The 18,694-nt window shown below is 43.4% G+C and overlaps 1 protein-coding gene across 12 annotated transcripts in view; it reads right to left on the bottom strand.

Annotated features, from left to right (window-relative positions):
• Window positions 1–18,694, bottom strand: part of SULF1 (sulfatase 1) — a 169,473-nt gene that overhangs the window by 31,728 nt on the left and 119,051 nt on the right. For all 12 annotated transcript variants that reach the window (XM_048212461.2, XM_057307730.1, XM_048212462.2 and 9 more), the window contains 5 exons: window positions 10,238–10,388; window positions 9,128–9,303; window positions 7,631–7,759; window positions 7,305–7,361; window positions 6,482–6,611 (listed from right to left, as the gene is read on the bottom strand). In XM_048212461.2, coding sequence (XP_048068418.1) covers window positions 6,482–6,611; window positions 7,305–7,361; window positions 7,631–7,759; window positions 9,128–9,303; window positions 10,238–10,388 — 643 coding nt within the window. The remainder of the gene's footprint in view (window positions 1–6,481; window positions 6,612–7,304; window positions 7,362–7,630; window positions 7,760–9,127; window positions 9,304–10,237; window positions 10,389–18,694) is intronic.

Genomic DNA, 18,694 nt, shown 5'->3' with positions numbered 1-18,694 from the left:
CATGTTTCATGCTTGCAAATTGTATATAATACAGTAATTATTATTTAGTGGGGAGACTGTGGCTTTGAATCGCACAGATCTTGGTTTGAACTCAGACTTGTCACACCTCCAGCTATGTGACTTCGGTCAAGTGACTTTCTCATCTGAGCTTTAGTCTCCTTATATTTAAAATGAGCATAAGATCTCTTCTATAGAGTAATTTTCAGGTATAAAATGTTCCGTGAAAAAGGCCTACCATAATATTAGATGAAGATAGAACTCTGATTATGTCCTTTTCCCGAAGTAACTACTAGATAATCGTGATCGTTTCTACATTTTCAATTGCATATATTTCTCAGATTAAGAATGTTCTATATTCTTATTTATGCCTACTTATGCCCATATTCAAGAGCAAGAAACAAAAAATGTGGCTACAACTTTTTCAAAGGTACACTGCAATGAAAGCTTAATTTTACACATAAACACACACACACACACAAACACACACAAACACACACGGATTAGTTCTCCATTATTATATGTCTTATTATGTGGATTTGGCCATGATGCAGGTCAAATCATGTTCTCTGAAATGTAACAACCATATAGTAATTTTCGGATAAACTGATTATCCTTCAGGCCAGTACCAACATCATGAAACACAGTTACCGGGCGGTGGACGTGTGTTTAGAATCTTCATCTCGACATTGGGGATATAAAAATACCATATAAACATCCTCATTCCTATTGCTACTTAGCTGAAGCCACTGTCAGATTTTCTCACCAATGTAAGTAGAGTTACTTGGGCTGAGGAAATTTATCTCCTGTCTTCTTTGAGATGGGGTGAGATGGGAGAGGGGAGGGAAAGTGGAAAGGAAAGAGAAGTAGAAGAGAGTGTTTCCTCCTTTAGATTTTCATCTGGATAATCCTTTGCAAAAGTCAATAATGAAATGTTAAAAGAAGTATTGTTCTTGCAGTTTGGGGGAACCAAAATTGGTAAACCGACCTCGGCCAACAAGAGATAACTAGTATTCGTTGAGTGCTTATTATGGGCCAGGTACTGGTTCAGATGTTTAATATACTTACCTCTTATAACCTTTGCTGCAACCCTGTGAGGCAGGTGCTATTATTAGGCCCATTTTCAAGACGAAGAAACCGAGGCAGAGTTCGATTAAATAACTTGCCCATGGTCACATAGCAAACAAGCAGTGGCCCCAGGGTGCAATCCCAATTGACTAGGACCCCAATAAAAAAGAGTGGTTTGGGGTAGAATGTGAGGCTTCCAGTGAGCCCCGGTGGAGGGAATAGCACTTGGGAAGGCAGAGGCAAAAGCTTACATGCAGACGAGAATGCTACGTTGACGAGCAGGGAGGAGGGGATCCCGCCCAGGGCGGGCTGTGTTCTGGATGAATGGGAAACAAGAGCATAAATTAAATCGGGTGTGGCCACATTAGGTAGTTTATAAGTAAAATGTCCTTGTGTTTGTCTTTTTCTGACTTGTTTGGGACATCATTAAATATGGTTTGACATTTAAGCCCGTGGTTTGTACTTTGAAAAACGCACAGAAGCCAAAACATCGAGCTGCACCAACTATTCAGAAATGTCCTTCACTGCAGGTTGCAGAGGGGAGGAGGCAGGGTTTTGGGGCTGGGCTGTCCATGCTGAGCTCCATGCAGACAAGTCTTCAGCCAGAGGGCGGCGCTGGGGCTCGGTCCTTCTGGCCTGTCCCTCTGGAATAGGGAGCCCTGCGGGGAAGTGTCTACAAGCCACGCTGAAATTTTAACCAGGGCTCAGTGAGTTTCTGGAAACAGGCTGTCAGTTCCTGGCAAACTTGCCAGATCCTACTGGTAAATGCCTTTTTTTCCTGCTCTGCAGCTGGTCACAAAAGGTCGAGGCATCTATGGTCAGAGGGATAATTTAGGGATGAGAACATAAATCCTGGAGCTAAACCAGTACATTCAACAAGCTACATTCTAGTTTCCCAAGCAGTATCCGCTTGCTCGGTCTGGGGTTCTTTCATGATGTTCAACAATCTTTGACTTCAGAGCGATGCAATAGTAGAAAGGCAAACAAAACTGCAAAGTTGCTGAAATTTAACAACTCACAAAAGACATGAAATTTGCTTTATCAAAGAAAAAAAAAGCTGTTTTTTCAAATGACAGAGAATACATGAAATATACTCCAAAACTGAACGCCTAGGGAATTTCTCTTTAATGTAACTCCTTTTTAAGGAGTCAATCCCTATACCTAGAAGACGCAAAATAGAGTAACGCTTTCCTGGCATGAACGATTCTCAGTCCTGCCTGCTCAAAGGAATCACCCAGGAGCTGGACAAAAATCACTGACGTCTGGGTCTCATCCCCAGAGGTGCTGTTTGCCTTTGTCTGGAGTGAAGCTTGAACATCAGCCTGTGTGATTCTGATGTGCAGTCTTGCTTGGGAACCAATTCCCTACATGCTGTGAGTGAGTCCTAAGCTAGTGGCTTCAGCCAGGCAAATGCCATTTATAATTTCAAAGAGAAAATCTACCGTGCTACCTTTTTGTAGAGGCAGCATGCTCTGGGGAAGAAAGGATTGAGCACAGAGTGAAGAGTTGCGGGTTCTGACTTTGGTTTGTGGCTTAAGTTTTCTGGATCTAAATTTCCTAATTAGGAAAAGGATACCATTCAACTGGAAGCTTTCTAAGACTCCTTCCAATTTCGCCATTCTCTGACTCTAGACCTGTGGTTCTTAACCTTGTTAACAAATACAGATGCCCCGGTCTCACCTTTAGATCTGTTAATCTGATTGGTTTGGGGGGAGGCTATATATCGGTATTGTCTTTCTTTTCTTTTCTTCCGTGTTTTTTTGTTTTTTAGAGAGAGAGAGGGCGAGAGAGGAGAAGGGCACAGGGAGAGGGAGAGACTCTTAAGCAGGCTCCACGCCCAGGGCAGAGCCCAATGCAGGGCTCAGTCTCACAACCCTGAGATCATGACCTGAGCCGAAACTAGGAGTTGGACGCTTAACTGACTGAGCCACCCAGGGGCCCCGACGTCAATATTTTCCAAAGCTGCCCAGGTGATTCTAGGGCACAGCCAGAATTGAGCATCGCTGATGTGTGTTCTTTGTTGAGCCAAAGTCTTTTCAGATAGAAGCTGAGATTTGCTTGTGTGTGTGTGTGTGTGTGTGTGTGTGTGTGTGTGTGGTGTGTCCTACATAAATCTCTGTAATGTGCTTGGGGGTGTAATGCCAGCTGAGAGAGTGGTGGGAATTCATACTCAGCCTCATATTAATTCAGGAACACAGAAGTAATGCAAACACATATGTCCACGCTGTCTTAATTAGTCCCTGCTGGTTGCTCTGTTCACCAAGTGAAGAAGTATTGCCAAATGTCTGGGATTCCAGCCCATTATAATTCCCTGTTGGCTTCATAGGACTGAAAAAGCAGGTACGATGGCCCAGAACAGAAATAGCACCCAACATTCACACATTGCCTTGCAATGCATCCAGCACTTTACATATATGATAGCACCGAAGCCTCATGAGACGGAGATTAATTTTCTTAACTTTAGCGTAGAAAACCTGAGAATCTTAAGAATCCAGTCCCCAAACACAGAACTGAAAAGTAGCAGATGCCAATATTCTAACCCAAACTTTGTGATGTCATTTTTCTCTTTCTTTCATTTACCTACTTCATGCATCCACACTGACCCTGACGAACAATCCTTAGGTGACCAGGCACAGGGGTTTGGTTGGATGGGGGAAATACATGATCTCTTTGGGGGTTAAAGGTGAAGAGAATGGGGCTGATAGTGTGGGTTTTTCCTCTGTATCGCTTACAGAGTCAAACCAAAGAGAAGGTTGTGTTGTCTTTGAATGCAGGCAGTTAACCTTGGTCAGAGGAGGAGACACAGGGCACAGGCCAGGTGTGAAACCAGTGTCAAGAGAAGAGATTGCTAGCAAATTAATTCTAGCCTTAACTGATGTCTTGATCCAGAACAAAACAATCTCATTATTCTGGGCTTTCTTCTTCCTTTTTTAAAGTCACTGATACTGTAACTAAAAGGATACCCTTCAAAGTAGCCGGAGAGAAAAAGCAAAAGGCCAAACCATATAGATTCGGTTCAACACAGCAGAGCTGTCAGGTTTGACCCAGAGATTCTATGACCGACCTGAAGAGGCTTAAAATTTTCTGGAAGTTCTCGGATTTTTTAAGCTACGATTTGATCTTCACCTATAGAAAGAAATCGCCATCTGGGGTATAATGTAATTCTCTGTTCTAATAATGCAGGCACTTCTAAAAGAAACTGTTGCTAACATTTTCATATATCCATGTGAAATAATCGAAATTCAGACTGATTCACATCAAAATAAAGCAGCACAGGAGAATCCCAGGGAACCCGATATTAAGGCATTTCGCGGGGGCAAAACAAGCTTAGAAAAATATGAAAAAGCGAAGTGAAGTTCTTAACATAGTTAGCATTCAGCACAAGAGTGAAGAGCTTGTGCCCAAGTTCCATAATCTAGTTTATACTACATTTGCCCTTTAGGACCTGTATTAAAATTTCAGGGCAGGCCCTATGGAGAGGTTTACAAAATTGTATACTGAAAGGTAGGCAGTGTACCTTATTCTCAAATGGCTGTAAGGCTTGCCACTTAGAAGGCTAAAATAGTAACAAAATCACCAATTTGCATGAGACACATTTAACACCAAACATTTCCAACTCCCAAAGAAAAGTAAATTAGTCTATTGAGGCTGGCTCATAAAAATCATTTCAAAACTACTAAACAATTCTGAGGTTTTAGTCATAATAATACTTAGAGCTTCCTTAAGAAGGATTTGAAGACATCGTATTAAAATATAACGAATAAGTCTCAGCTTCTCCACTAAACACTTGAAAATTAAGACCTACTAGTATATCATGAAGTCCTGGTTATATACCTTCCTTCACCCACCTCCCTCCCCACCTTTTCCTATTTCAAAGGAATCCCTGAGCACAAAAAGGCATGAGGAAATGCAGAGTGTATGAGGATCGAGCTGTTTATCGTGAACGTCTGTTCAGTAAGAGAGATACCGTATCACGAGTGTAAATGTGAGGCGCCCCACGTTTCTGAGCCATTTTAATGACGACCGCACTATCCGTTTCTTGCGCCTGATATCCTGAACTGGCGTGGGCTCATTGTGTAGCTATCTACAAGTCAGATAAATTAAAAAGAAAAAAAGACTCACAAAAGATGTGAACTTTTCTTTGCCTCGTTCATGTAACTTACCTTGGAAGGCAGCAAGTGGCCTGAGTTTTGAACCCTACGACTCACCTGGATCCCAGCTGCCCATTTATAAATGGGGACAACAATGCCTACCTCATTGGATGGACGTGAGGATTAAACTGAGCTAATACGTATCAAACTCCATGTACAGGGTTTTATATAAGACAAATGCGTAATAACTATTATTTTTCACTTTCCTTCAATTTCGTTCCAATGGCTTAGGCAGTTCCTCTCTCATGATGACACTATACTTCTTTTAGCTAGCACAGATGTCAATCAAGAGTGTTCAAAATAGTTAGTGTTCATATGTTCTCACTCTCCTTAGAAACAGGCCTGTGTTAATTCATCACGTGGTATTTCTTTAGTTCTTATTGATAGTTAGTTGGTGTTCCGAGTTGCCCTGAATTCTACAGTGACATCTCTCTTTTTTTAAAGATTTATTAATTTACTTTGGGGGGGGGGCACGGGGAAGGGCAGAGAGAGAGAGAGAAACTCAAGCAGACTCCCCATTGAGTGCAGAGCCTGACTTAGGGCTCGATCCCACAACCTCAAGATCATGACCTTCGCGGAAATCAAGAGTCGGAAGCTCAACCGACTGAGACACCCAGGTACCCCATCTGTAGTAATATCTCTATTAGAAAAAAGAATTCATTCTAATGAAATAGTTCATGTCAGAAATTTTGTGAGCAGAAGTAGAAACAATAAACACAATATGGCTTCCCTTTTCATTTCCCCATCTTGGTCACGGAGTCTATCCTCCTCTGTGGGCTAGGTGACATCTGACTTTGGTACGGGATGGGAAGACTCCATCACGTCTCTTGGGTGGTTCACTGCCCAGAGGCTCAGCATCTACCCCTGACCTTGACTAAGTAGATTCTTGACCCCTCTTGATAACCAGCTAACAGGAATCCAAGGGGTGGTGGCTACTCCTCAGATGGAACCAAGTTTCTGATCTTTCTAACCTGGTTATCCATTTACATGTCCGATATATTGAACTGGTATTGGCTAGTTGGGTGGATATCTAGTACTCTCTGAGGACACCACCTTTTTTTCACTGAAGGGAGCCCAAGCGGTGATGAGGATGCCCAGCTTAGACCAGTTGGATAATTCTCAGAGGAGAGCTGTCAGCAAGTGCTCCATGACCACTACGAAAAGCTTATTTATACATAAATGTACATTATTTTATATGTTGAAATTTTAAAAATTAGAAGTGAAGACGCGTGTGACATGTGGTGAACACAAGCCATGTCACTCACCTGCCCAGGCTGTTCACAGGCTGTCTGGTACCTGGCCTGCTGGCACAATTCTTTGACTCGCTCGTATTTGGGCAAATGATTTGACTGTTGGATATTCTTGCTGGATTCTTCTTTCTTACGTAAAAACTTCCTTTGACAGAAAAGAAGAAGTTTCTGATGTGAGAAATGATCAGAATTACCCACCCAGAAGAATCCACATTCTTCAAATGGCATGAAATAGATGGTAAGATCTCGTCCACAGGAGCTCAACATTTGCTGAGTCCTTTGTGAAAATTATAAGCTAGGCACTACGAAGAATCATGATCTCCCTAATGCATTAATTTCAAAACTTCGGGCATAAATGTTTAGCTTTACACTCATATAAATGCTTTTCTCTCAATGTATGTATGGAAAAAAACAGGACAATGAGGATTATGAATCAAAAGATAAAACCCAGAAGGGACTCTGGAAATGACAGTCTCATATATTTGTGTCTTTATAACTAGGAAAGGCACTTAGGGAAAGGAAGGAGAAAGGAGAGGGTCAGGAAGGACTCGGGAAAGAAGGCTGAGGAAGTCAATGGACTGGTCCGAATAGGAGCCGAGGTGGAAAAATGCAACAGTAGTGCTTTCATCCCATCGTACGAAAACTTATGTTTTACAATTCTGATGCAACAGTCATTTCTGTGCTGGCCAGTGGAGAATGAGGAGCAAACCATTCAATCTTGTGACTAGGCTACGAAATCTGCATGCTTAGTAAACCGGAATAAGGGGGAAAAATACCCAGCAGGGAGAGCTGCCCACTAGGCCTGGTTCCCAGAAGCACCCCAGGAACCAGTAATTACCCTCTTTCCACGAGGAATGTATCACGCCAAATTCTGGCTTTCTTGTTTGTTCGAAACCTGAAAGCAAAATAATAATATTTACTGTTGGCATCTGGACATTTTCCCCCATGGATCTGTGCTCACAGTTTATTTAAAGAAACACCTCTCACTTCCCGCAGACCATGACTGTGTCTCCATCAATACGCTGTTCACAAACAGCCCAGAAATTCTTAGCTTGGGGTGATTCTCACGGGCCAGCCGTACTTTGCCTCCACTCCTTTCAGGGGCCGGCTGGCTCTGGGCGCCGGGGTGCTTGGGGCCGGCTGAGGGAAAGCAAGTTGACACACCTGTTACCTGGCTTTTCCAGGTCCAGAAGCTTGAGCACGGACTTGCCGTCCACATCAGATGGCGTGTCGAGCCCAGCGATGTCCAGGATCGTTGGGGCCAGGTCGATGTTGAGAACGATCTGTGGGACTCTGCAAAGGGACAGGTGGTTATGCTCCAGATCTAACCCGGTGGGGGTGGCACGGAGCGCCACTTTCTCCACACCGGGACTCATCAGTCTTCAACCTCCTCTTCCTCTATCTTAGTCTTTCAGGCATAAAACCCTCTAACCTAGATCGGACAATTCCCAAAGTGTTTCCCATGAGCTGAAGAGACATAATAGCGTTCTTCAAAGAAATCCTTCTACTGCCATCACCTCCTCGCTTCTCCCGGGATGTCGTGCAAGGGAGCAGCAGATAAAGCACACGGAGGAGGTTTGGAATATCTGGGTTCTGGGCCCCAACGCTGCCACTTCCAGAATCGGGGACTCAAGAGAGGCATTTGTGCCGTGCCAAGCTTCCTCCGTGTTAGATCAGGAGTCTGGGCTGGGGGCGCCTGGGTGGCTCAGTGGGTTGAGGGTCTGCCTTCGGCTCAGGTTGTGACCCCAGGGTCCTGGGATTGAGCCCCGAGTGGGACTCCCTGCTCAGGGGGGAGCCTGCTTGTCCCTCTGCCCCTCTCCCTATTCATGCTGGCACGCTCTCTCTCTCAAATAAATAAATAAAATCTTAAAAAAAAAAAAAAAGTCCCAGCTGGAAGCTCCTGAAGGACCATTCCAGATTTGGAATTCTACTTGCATTCTTTTTCTTTAACTCTTTTCGTAACTGTTTCATGTACACAATCTTATCTTACATAGAACATTCTGAGGTGGCTGGCAGGCCATGTAAAACCCATTTTATAGTGGGATAAGAGAGATGCAGAGGGAGGCAGTGACTTGTCTAAGGAAGGCAGAAATAGGATACCAGTCCTTTAGGCCTTTTTTCTTCTAAAAGAAAATCATGCTTTTTAAATTTTTATTTTCTTTAAAAAAATTACTTAAGTAATGATTTTAAAAATCAACTAAAGAGCCTAAACTAAAAAAAATTTAAAACTAAAAAAAATTATTTAAGTAATAAGTTTAAAAAATCAACTAAAAAGGCCTAAAAACAGCGACGGCTTTTTTTTTTTTTTTTTTAAGATAGTGTATGTCTGATTCAAAGAAGGTACAGATGATGTCCCTACGGATCACATTCTGTGTCTGTGTGCACAGTCCATGGGATGTGGATTCTGGTCTGTTTGGCAGAATTAGTCATTGATAGTTAATTTTCCTTTCTCTTTAAATAGTAGACTTCAGTTAATACAATATGTGGTAGGGGAGAAAACAAGGTTTTCATTTTCTAAATTACCAACCTCCATCTACCTACACCCTTTTCTGTTTTGGATGAAAAGAAACCAGCCCCTGAGATTGGTAATCGAATTATCTCAGATATACATGAGCCACGACAGCCAAATGTTGCGAGCATAGCAAGCAGAGAAATACGTACATTGATCCTGGTTCTACACTTGGACCACGAATAAAGAAAGGTACACGGATATCAAAGTCATACGGCATGGATTTCCCCTTGACCAGTCCAAACTGCCCAATATGGTAGCCGTGGTCCGCGGTATAAATGATGTAAGTGTTCTCCAGCTCCCCCGTCTCCACGAGCATATTATACAGCTGAAATACAACGGATGCAAGAGGGCACGATGACAATAGCGTTGCTGTGATTTCCCCCGAATTTCTTCCCCATTATTTTTGAAAGGCAAGAGCCACTTTAACAAGGCTAAGAAACACGATCGCTATCTACGTTAATTCTAGTTGCTTACAGTCCTGGAGGGGAAAAGTCTAATAATAGAGTAATGTAACTTGTTTGAATCTGGCACATTGGTCTTAAAGGTTCTGTGTACCTATTAAAAAAAAATGACACAAAACTTCACAAAACAGCCTCTACCACCTAACTTACAGGTTTTATTTCGAAAAGTTCACTGTTAAAGCAAATTGTATCATCACTTTTATATAGTTATCAAAGGTTAAGAATAGGCTATTTTGGAGCCTAATCCAACTAAATCTAGCCTTTAGGCATTTTGTGTAGCTTCTGTTGCTTTTTTTTAAGTTTAGGAAATTTCAAATAAAATGTTTGTATTTCTGGTTTCCTTTAAAAAGTCTGAAGATCTCATGATACTGGATCTGTTTTCCTACATGGCAAAAATTCGCTGGAGCCAAGCAGTTGCTCCTTGGTATAGATGTGGGCATTCAAAGTTTACCATAATCCCCACCATGCCCTATCGCTTTATACGAAACCAGCTTTAGGTATTTACATTATTTGCTTAATTCTTGAAGGTATCTGTGAGTGTAGCTCTTGACTTATGGTGTTTTGATTTTTATCTCCTCTTTGCCTCTGGCTCCGAAGAACCAAGCCTGGAGAAGTAGTAGAAGGGGTCAAGATAAGGGAGGGAAGATAAAGTCACTTAACACACACTCACGTACACATAGTCACACACAGACTCTCTCCCTCTCTTAAAAAGAGCAACAACAAGACAAAGAATAAGCAAGAACGGATCTAAAGAAAGCTGGACCAAAACCTGTCACCGAGCCAAGTTGGTGTGCTTACCCTTTCCACAGAATCGTCCACTGACATCAGAGTCTGAAGCCTTTTGCGATGGAGAACGTTTGTAAATTCCATGTGGATGGGCAGCATGGGTCCCGTGTACTGCATAATCCAGTGCTTGTCCATATTTGGTGCGTAGTTATAACTGGGGGTTCTGAAAATATCCAGAAAGGGCTCTTACTATATATATATTTTTAGTCAGAGAAAGCTCTCAAGTTGAAGGTTGTGAAATAATCATGTAGGAAAGGTAATTTAGACATGCTATGTTTTTCTCCCATGTGTCTTCTGTGTTTATAAGAAGAGCTACAATCTTTACTACCCCAAACATCACACATCCCCTAAAGGCATATGGATTCAAATTGACAAAACCAAGACAGGCAGCTGAAAAGGTAATTGGTGCAAGTTCATTTGGATTCATTGAATAAAATGGGTAAAAAGACATCAGATGATCGTGGTATTGTAACATCTACAGACAAAATTCAGTGGTACAGAAGGGAATGTTTTCATGGTGATGTTAACTCATAAATTTTGTAGTTAATTAGGCTATTAGGTATAGTCAAATATGTGGAATAATGATGAATCATCATTTCAACATATTTTTTCTCTTAATTTTACGGGGCTATTTTACTGATTACTTATAAATCTAGTCTATGAGTTTTTCTCATTCCTAACCTTCTCTACAGATACCATTAATTTAATAGGATATGCTGCAATTAAAACCAAGTCTACTTGTGCAATATACCTGTGTATCAATAAAGCTATTTTCTTTATAGACAATTCGATACAGGTGCAGAGCACAATTCTTATTAACTGCAGGGAGGTGGGTCCTAATCCTCTTGAACAGGTGGGTTCAAGCTTATATTTAATTTATCACAGAAACTCAAGTGGTGTCTCATACCATCCATTGGGGACCCACAAAATATGTCCCCTTCTTTCTGATATCTAACCCCAATCCCTTGACCATTAGATGCTGCCACCTCATACTCCCCAAGTACGTATCGATGCTAGAGTAATCCTCACACTGAGAACTGTCTATTCATTTTTGACCTCTCCTCCAGACCCTTCTCCTTAGATGTTATTCAGCACGTAGAAGTTGTTTAATATTAAAAATTTAGTATTTACCATGTGTTGGGTATTGTGTTGTTTTGTATCATTAACTCATTTAATTATCTCTGGAAATTGGTTTATCATTCCCATTTTTTAGTTGAGAAAATGGAGGTGTAGCAACGTCAAATAACTTTCTCCGATTAACGAAGTTACTAGGTAGCAGATCCAAACCTCGATTCCAAAGCCCATTTGTTCTAACAAAACGAAAGAAGATGGACGCGTGGGGTGCTTCCTATGTCCCAGACTACTTTTCATAGGAGCCACAACTTTACAAGTAACTGGTCTCACAGAATAAGCAACGATCTATGTTGGTTGAGAAACGTGATAGCCAGTGTCTGTTCTGGGGAGGATCCTATCAGTGAAAAATTGTGGATAATGACAAGTGTAGGTGACCCTGTGCCATCTTTTGTATTATAAAACTAGAGAAATAGGGGCGCCTGCGTGGCTCAGTCGGTTACGTGTCCGACTCTTGATTTTGGCTCAGGTCATGACCTCAGGGTCCTTTTGCTTGGGATTCTTCCCCCCCCCCCCCAACACCTTCCCCTCTCCTCTCCCTGCTTGGTCTCTCTTTCAAGTAAAAATAAATTAAAAATAAATAAATAAAATCTTAAAAAAACCAAAAACCCCTAGAGGAATAGTCCCTGCGAGCCCAGTGACTTCCGGGACATCTGCCGTGTCCTCGTCTCGTCTGCGTTAGAGCAAATTTCCCTTGGGGCACACCTGGCGTTTCCGAGCTACACGATTGTACACCGGGCTATTTCCGTGCATGCTGAACTATGTAAATGCTGCCTGTTGTTGTACGTTTCTTCTGCCGGTGGGTTTGCAGAACCTCTCTTTTGATAGTTGAAAATGCTGTTTTGGTACTGTTGACCTTCTTGGCACAAAAGAAGGTCACATCATAACCTGATGGTCAGGATGGATGCTGGTTAACTAGCAGAAGTACAACAGCACAAATACCAGTATAAGACTGAGCACAGAAGACATCGTCCCTAAAATTGTATAAATTGTGCTCAGTAGTGTAAGTCAACTCCCTTTTAAAGGGGCAGATCTGCAGAGTAGGAAAAGCAGGTGTGGTTTATTTTGCTCACCTGTAAGTGGGGATAATAGTACCTTTCTTTAAAAGTTCTGAGGAACAAATCTATTCTTTTATATCTATTTACGTATCTATCTAATCATTATCTATCATTTATCTATCCATCTATCACCCATTTATTATCTATCTATCTCTGTCTCATGTAAAAGAGCCTAGTACAGAGGCACATGAGTTTCCTACACAAGCCAATAGGCAAATACATTCTACATGAGTGGGTTGAAAAATCCTATCACATTAAAAACCAAACAAGCTCTTCAGGCATCGCCTTCCATTCTTTTTAAGAGAAACTTTCAACATAAACTTTCTTCTGCTTACCCAGTAAATGACTCATGAGCCACTTGGTCCCATGTTTTTGGCCTGAAAGGGTTCCTCGTATCTAAAAGTGAAGGCGGGCAGAACCGGCCTCTTCGATCTCAGGGGCTCATGCCGTAGGAACGGATGTAAGCCCTGTTTCTTATTCTTCACACAGCATGTTGTGGTACAAACAGGATTAGAGGCTGAGGAGGATGAGAGAGGGGCTTCTAAACCCCATCGGAGAGGGATTTTCACCCGTGGGGGTGGCTAGAGGTCAGAAAAATACAGCAAGTGGGTCACGAAAGGTCCCCTAACCATTTACTGGTACGTGCCCCGAAAAAGAATATGGCTATAAAAGATTACACAGGGTTTCTTTATAATACCTAAACATCCTCCTTTTACTGCCTTTGATGTTGGTTTGCCTTAATTTTAAAATAAATCGAGCTGACTTTTTTAAAGCCGCAAAACCTCAACACAAATAAAAATTAACAATAGGGAACCGAAACGAAGGCTCACAGCGGGCAAATTACATCTTCCACCAGCTACCTTGATGTGCTTGGCATAACTCCACCTCACTTTGAGGAACGGAGAAGGTCGCAGCAAATTACAAGCCTCAAATTGGACTCCCGGATTTACAGAACAACATATGTGAAATCTGGCTTGTATTAAAAAGGAGAGTTCAGGTCTGTTGTCAAAGCTGTCCTTCCCCACCCCCAACCTCCTTCTTCTCCTCCCGTAATTTCTCCAAGTGGGAGCTGACCCCCAGCTCTGGGGCTGAAATCCCAGGTGGGGTCTCAGCAGGGGGCAAGGAGGGGGGTATGCATTTGCCTTTTAAAGGAAGACAAACTGCCACCGCTTGCCACAGAACAGCAGCTGTTGGGGGGGGGGGCTGCAGGTGGAAGGTGGGGGGGGGTCGCTGGAACTGACGATGTTGTTGAAAAGTGATCTTTTGCCAAAGACCTGTGGTTGCCTCCTGCTGGGGTCTGCCAAATTCCTGGAAGATGCAGCCTTCTGTCCCCCAGTGATAATTAAGGCTTGCTTCCCTAAGAATTGACTCACAATGACTCAGACAGGGCCTGGAGCCCTCAGCTGGAACAGCAGCTACTGAAATGAGCAGGTAACTGTTTTGGGGAAAAGTGGAAAATCACGTGTCTGATTGTTCCAGAATGTTTGGGGATCGGACCTGAAATCTCATCCCAGCCCTGCTAACTTACTAAGTGTGTGATCTCGGGCAACTTTTTTTTTTTTTTCTCTAAGCCTCTGTTTCTTCATCTGTATAATGGGAATAAGGACTTCAGAGCTTTGTGTGGGTTTAAGGAAATTTCAGTGACTCCAGAGAACAAATCCTGGGACTGCATCATACCCATCCTCACAGGTAGCTGGGAAAGATCTTATCTGTTAATAGCTCTTTTGATTGAGGTGGCAACCCTGAGGAGTAGGCAGGACACCTTATTTCCATTTTACAAAAGAGAAAGTAAAGTGCACAGAGGTGGCTCAGAAATTTTGTCCTGGGTAGGCGCTCCTTCCACAACATCACAACGACCAGAGTCCTGCACCACAGTCCCCAGGAAGTGCCTCAAAATCCCAGTCATTCGAAGAGCTGATACATACATTCCTTTCTCTCAAAAGTCGGTCCTAAAATCCTTAGCCTTCATCCCGATTTAAAATATTAGCCTTTTCTGCTTCCTGTTCAAGTGCGCCCACCAGCTGCCCAGGGTCTGCTTTTGCTGACAGACAAGATAAAGTCGGACCCTGCAAGGCGAACTGGATGCATCAGTGAAAAGATAGATAACACTGGCTATTTGCTTGAAAACTGAGAGGACAGAGGACTCAATTGTCATTTCTGAGTTTCTGTTCCTTTAAAAAGAAAAACAACCCCCAGTCAGGGCTGCAGTTGCACGTGCCTGGTCTGGTACGACTCGTTGTTGTCTGTTCCGAGAAGGGTTTCACCCAGTAACTGTGCATTCCAGGCCTTACACTCTCCCCAAAACATGCCTGGAGCCCACAATAGACTATTCTCATAGTTTAAAATGTTCACTTTTCCCCGGTGGGGCTTCTCTGCATACTGCTTTTCTCCAGTCATGACTTGGCTGGATTTATTGCTCAGCACTAGATTGCAGATCCTTTCGACCACGTGTTTTTGCCTCCAACCTTTGCCATCAATGCCCATTCTCTTTGGGCTTTGATTTTCTCTCCTCTACTGCATATTGGCATAACGAGACTACGAATCCTGATAATCAATAATGTCACCTTTCTTTTTGATGGGTGGGTGTTTGGGGAGACTAATTCTCACTAGAAGAGAAATGGTTTTAAGATATGCATGTGTTGTATATTAAATCCGTATTCAGGGAATTGCAAAGAACTTAGCAGTTCATTTTTACTGCTGATGGCCTTTGCTGTCACCCAGCGAAAAGAAAGACGTTTCTAGTGTTTTATATCTGAACATGTGTTTTCTTCATTTGTTAGTTAATCTCGGACAACAACAAACACTCTAATGATCTGACTCTTAAAGGGTATTGGTAGTGGGACCGTCGTTCTGTAAGAAATGGAATAGGTTTCAATTCCCAGAATAAGCCCGTTATATAGATTTAAGACACACACTCAAAGCATTAAATTGGAAATTCTATCCTTAATCTCCCAAGCCACACCATCTCAGCTTTCACTCAAATTGAACTTATTTAATTGACTTTGTAGAGATATTCCCCACCTGAGTTCAAATGTCTTTAGGTAGGTAACATTTGAACGCACGCCGAAGAATATCAAATGATCTTGATTATAGATACCGCAGGAAACTAATTTAGAAAGTCTTCTAAGATGCTGCAAACTCCAACAGAATTGTGCAAACACACACACGGGAGCCACTTCTGACATTAACTGTAACCGCGGAGTGTACTGAGCAAAGCCGGGGCAGTGCAAAGATCACCTGGGGCCAAGAGAGCAGAGTTTCGTCTCCAGCTTTGTCCCTATCTACCTATGTGACCAGGGCAAAGCCAACTGGGTCTTTTATTTTTTTTTTAAATAGAGTTTGGGCCTTCATTTTTTTTAATCTAAAAATTTATGGCATTAGATGATCTCTCGGTGTCCTTTAATTCATAAAACCGACTGCTTAAATATTTTTATGCTATTAAAATATGTTTTAATGTCACCTCGGTGGTGGGGTTAACACACTTATTCATTTGCTAAACAAAAAAGTATCTGGCAAGGGATGGGGCAGGAGCCATGCTCCCAGGCACCAGAGGGAGAGATGTAACACTTGGCCCTGTCTTCAGGAAAGAGCTGTCTTGCCTAACTCCAGGGCCCCCTTCACACGGTATCCTGTGTGAATGCTGCCCCCTGGAGGCGTGCAGTTTGACTTCAAGGGTCTGGGTAAACAGCCAGTGCCATGGGATATATAGTCAATGACAGAAGAACGAAGTGGGAACATAGGAAAGGAACAATGAGTTCCACCCAAATGAAAGATTTTTTTATGGAGAATTAAAAATTCTCTCATCTCCAAAAGCACTTTCTTTTATGGTTCTGTGGAAGAAATGAAGTGAGACTGTGCAAATTCTTTCAAGGAAAAACATTTCTTTTCAACTGCAGCAACAAAAGTGTTTCAAAAACTTCGTTCTGAGGCTGACGCAGAGGTAGTTGTCCCTTTAACACACCGAGTCATCCCCAATCTCACAAGCTATCGGACCGGGATTGTTCTACCAAGATTTTATATTTCACTCGAACCCGTGTTGTGTGTTCACACACATAATCACACACATTTCCAGGAATGGGGAGAAAGAACTGATGAACAACAACAGAATTTCAGTTGATAGGGGGATGGTAGGGGGGATAAGGGGATAAGGGAGTCTCTTAGCTGCCCCCAGAGTCCTCGCGTAGGTGAATGGAATCTCCCTTCCTGTCACCACTGCCCGTTATTGCATCATGGCGGCCAGGGGAGCAGAGCTGTGTCACAGCGAGAGTGAGGGTACAGCAGCACCATGAGGATCCTGGGACCTAATTTACCGAAAAGAGCACTAGGGTCAAAGAGCTTTATGGTAAAGATTATTATATGTGGTGTTACATGGAGGCTCCCTCAGATGCCACCGAGGCCGAGAACAGCCGAGCTGCTTCTGATGAAACAGCCTCTGGTCACAAGGGGTCGATAGCTGTCCTCGTTCTTAGTCGGTTGGCAAAACCTCCAGCCTCGGTGTGTAAAGCCAGTGTTGGCCTGGCTCCCTTCCTTTGATGGGAATGGAAAGCTCCGCGGAAACACGATGCATTCACTCTGGTTGGAGAGGGCCAGGTGACTTCCCCCTGAGGCGCCAAGAAAGGCATCTGCAGACTGCGTGACCACCAAGGAAGGCGACCTCAAGGCACCTGTTCACGTGACTTGCTTCTCCCAACAGGGGAGCGTCTATAGCTTCTCACTGTTTGCAGGGGGCTTGCCAAACATTTCTGCAAAGTACTTAACTTCTTACATCCCTTTGCTCGAGTGGGTGGCTCATGTTTTCGCTGAGGAAACTGGCCATTCGGGAGCTCCATGCACCACGATGAGCCGCCTGTCTTCACCTGTCTCACTCCTTTTGTCTACACACTGAACTGTGGACCTGCGCAGTCACTCACAGTGACAAGAGCCACACACACGGACTCTTGCCGGCCCCCTCCTCCAGCGAGCGACAGCCGGGGAGGCCTGGACAACTAAGACGTGGGCAACTCAGGCCTTGTAAGGCCCGCAGGAGACACAGCGGATCTCTCCGTGCTGGGGGCACCTAAGCCCAGGGCTTAGCAGCAAATAGGAGCTGAGGCGCTAACCAACCGCATGGACTTTCAGTTTCTATGGCTCTGAGGGTGTCCTCACTGGCACTTGCTCGCGGCACACATTTTGCACCTGGAAAATATAACACAGCCAGATTGGTGCTTATCCTGTCTGGGTTTTCAGAATGGCCAGGTGCGAGAGGCTCGTCCCACTGCGAGTCACCTTGTCAAGAGATTTGTCACGTCACAACGGACACGTATCGACTTGTCATTTCTTCAGCTGCTTCCCGTCAACATGAAGTTGAGCCAAATGAAACCGCACTTTTTGTGGGTCAAGAAAGATGGAATCAAGAAAGAGCAGCTTTAGATGGGTCATCTTAAGAGAAAGAATCACTAAGAATCAGCATCTGTGAAGTGGCTTCTATGGCCCAGGCCCTGTGTGGGGACTTGACCCATGCTTCCTCTCTTCATTTGTTCATGACATCACGTCAAAGTGCTAGCATTATCCCCATTTAACAGATGAGATAATGGAGGTTCCTAGAGGTTAAAAAAATTGCCCAGAGGCTTAGTGGTGAGAACAGATGAAAAAGGAACCCATGCTTGTTTGTCTCAAAGACCTAAATACGTTTCACTCTGCCATGTGTGGATTTTGTTTTACAGAGTCACTAGGAAGGCACACAGGTGGTTCACGTGAACTCAAAAGGAATAACCGAGAAACAATCTGCACGTGAAAATGACCAAGTTACATATTTTGTCACTACCCCACCAACTGTCACTACCCCACCGCTGACTCTCTGCTTACGGTTACGTACAAATTCATTCAAGTCCTCAAAATTCTGCTAGTTCCCCTTTCTCGCTTTAGCCCTTAATGCCTTCCTTGCACTCCATTCTCCTAGGTCACATCTCAGATCGCCTCACTTAACGTGGCGGTCACTTGTCTGTCTGCAATTTCTTCCTGAAATCACCTACCCAATCTGTAGTATCAGTGGCAGAAACTGTACCCATTCTTTGAGGCCCACTCTGAATGTCTGCTGGTCCATGACTTTTCCATGCTCCCCTAAAAGATGTGAACGCTTCTTCCGTCAAACTTCCATAGCCCCTTGAAGGCCTGCCCTAGCACTTACGCCTTCTGTTTCGACCGGTGATAAAGCTATTTTGACACTGGCCCATCCTCCCCCCACCCCCCGCCTGAGTAGGGGTTGGGGGCAAACTCATCCTATAAAGGATCAGAGAGCAAA

Source organism: Ursus arctos, unplaced genomic scaffold (assembly GCF_023065955.2).
Source record: "Ursus arctos isolate Adak ecotype North America unplaced genomic scaffold, UrsArc2.0 scaffold_6, whole genome shotgun sequence".
NCBI lineage: Eukaryota > Metazoa > Chordata > Mammalia > Carnivora > Ursidae > Ursus > Ursus arctos.
This window is presented reverse-complemented; position numbering and strand designations above follow the sequence as displayed.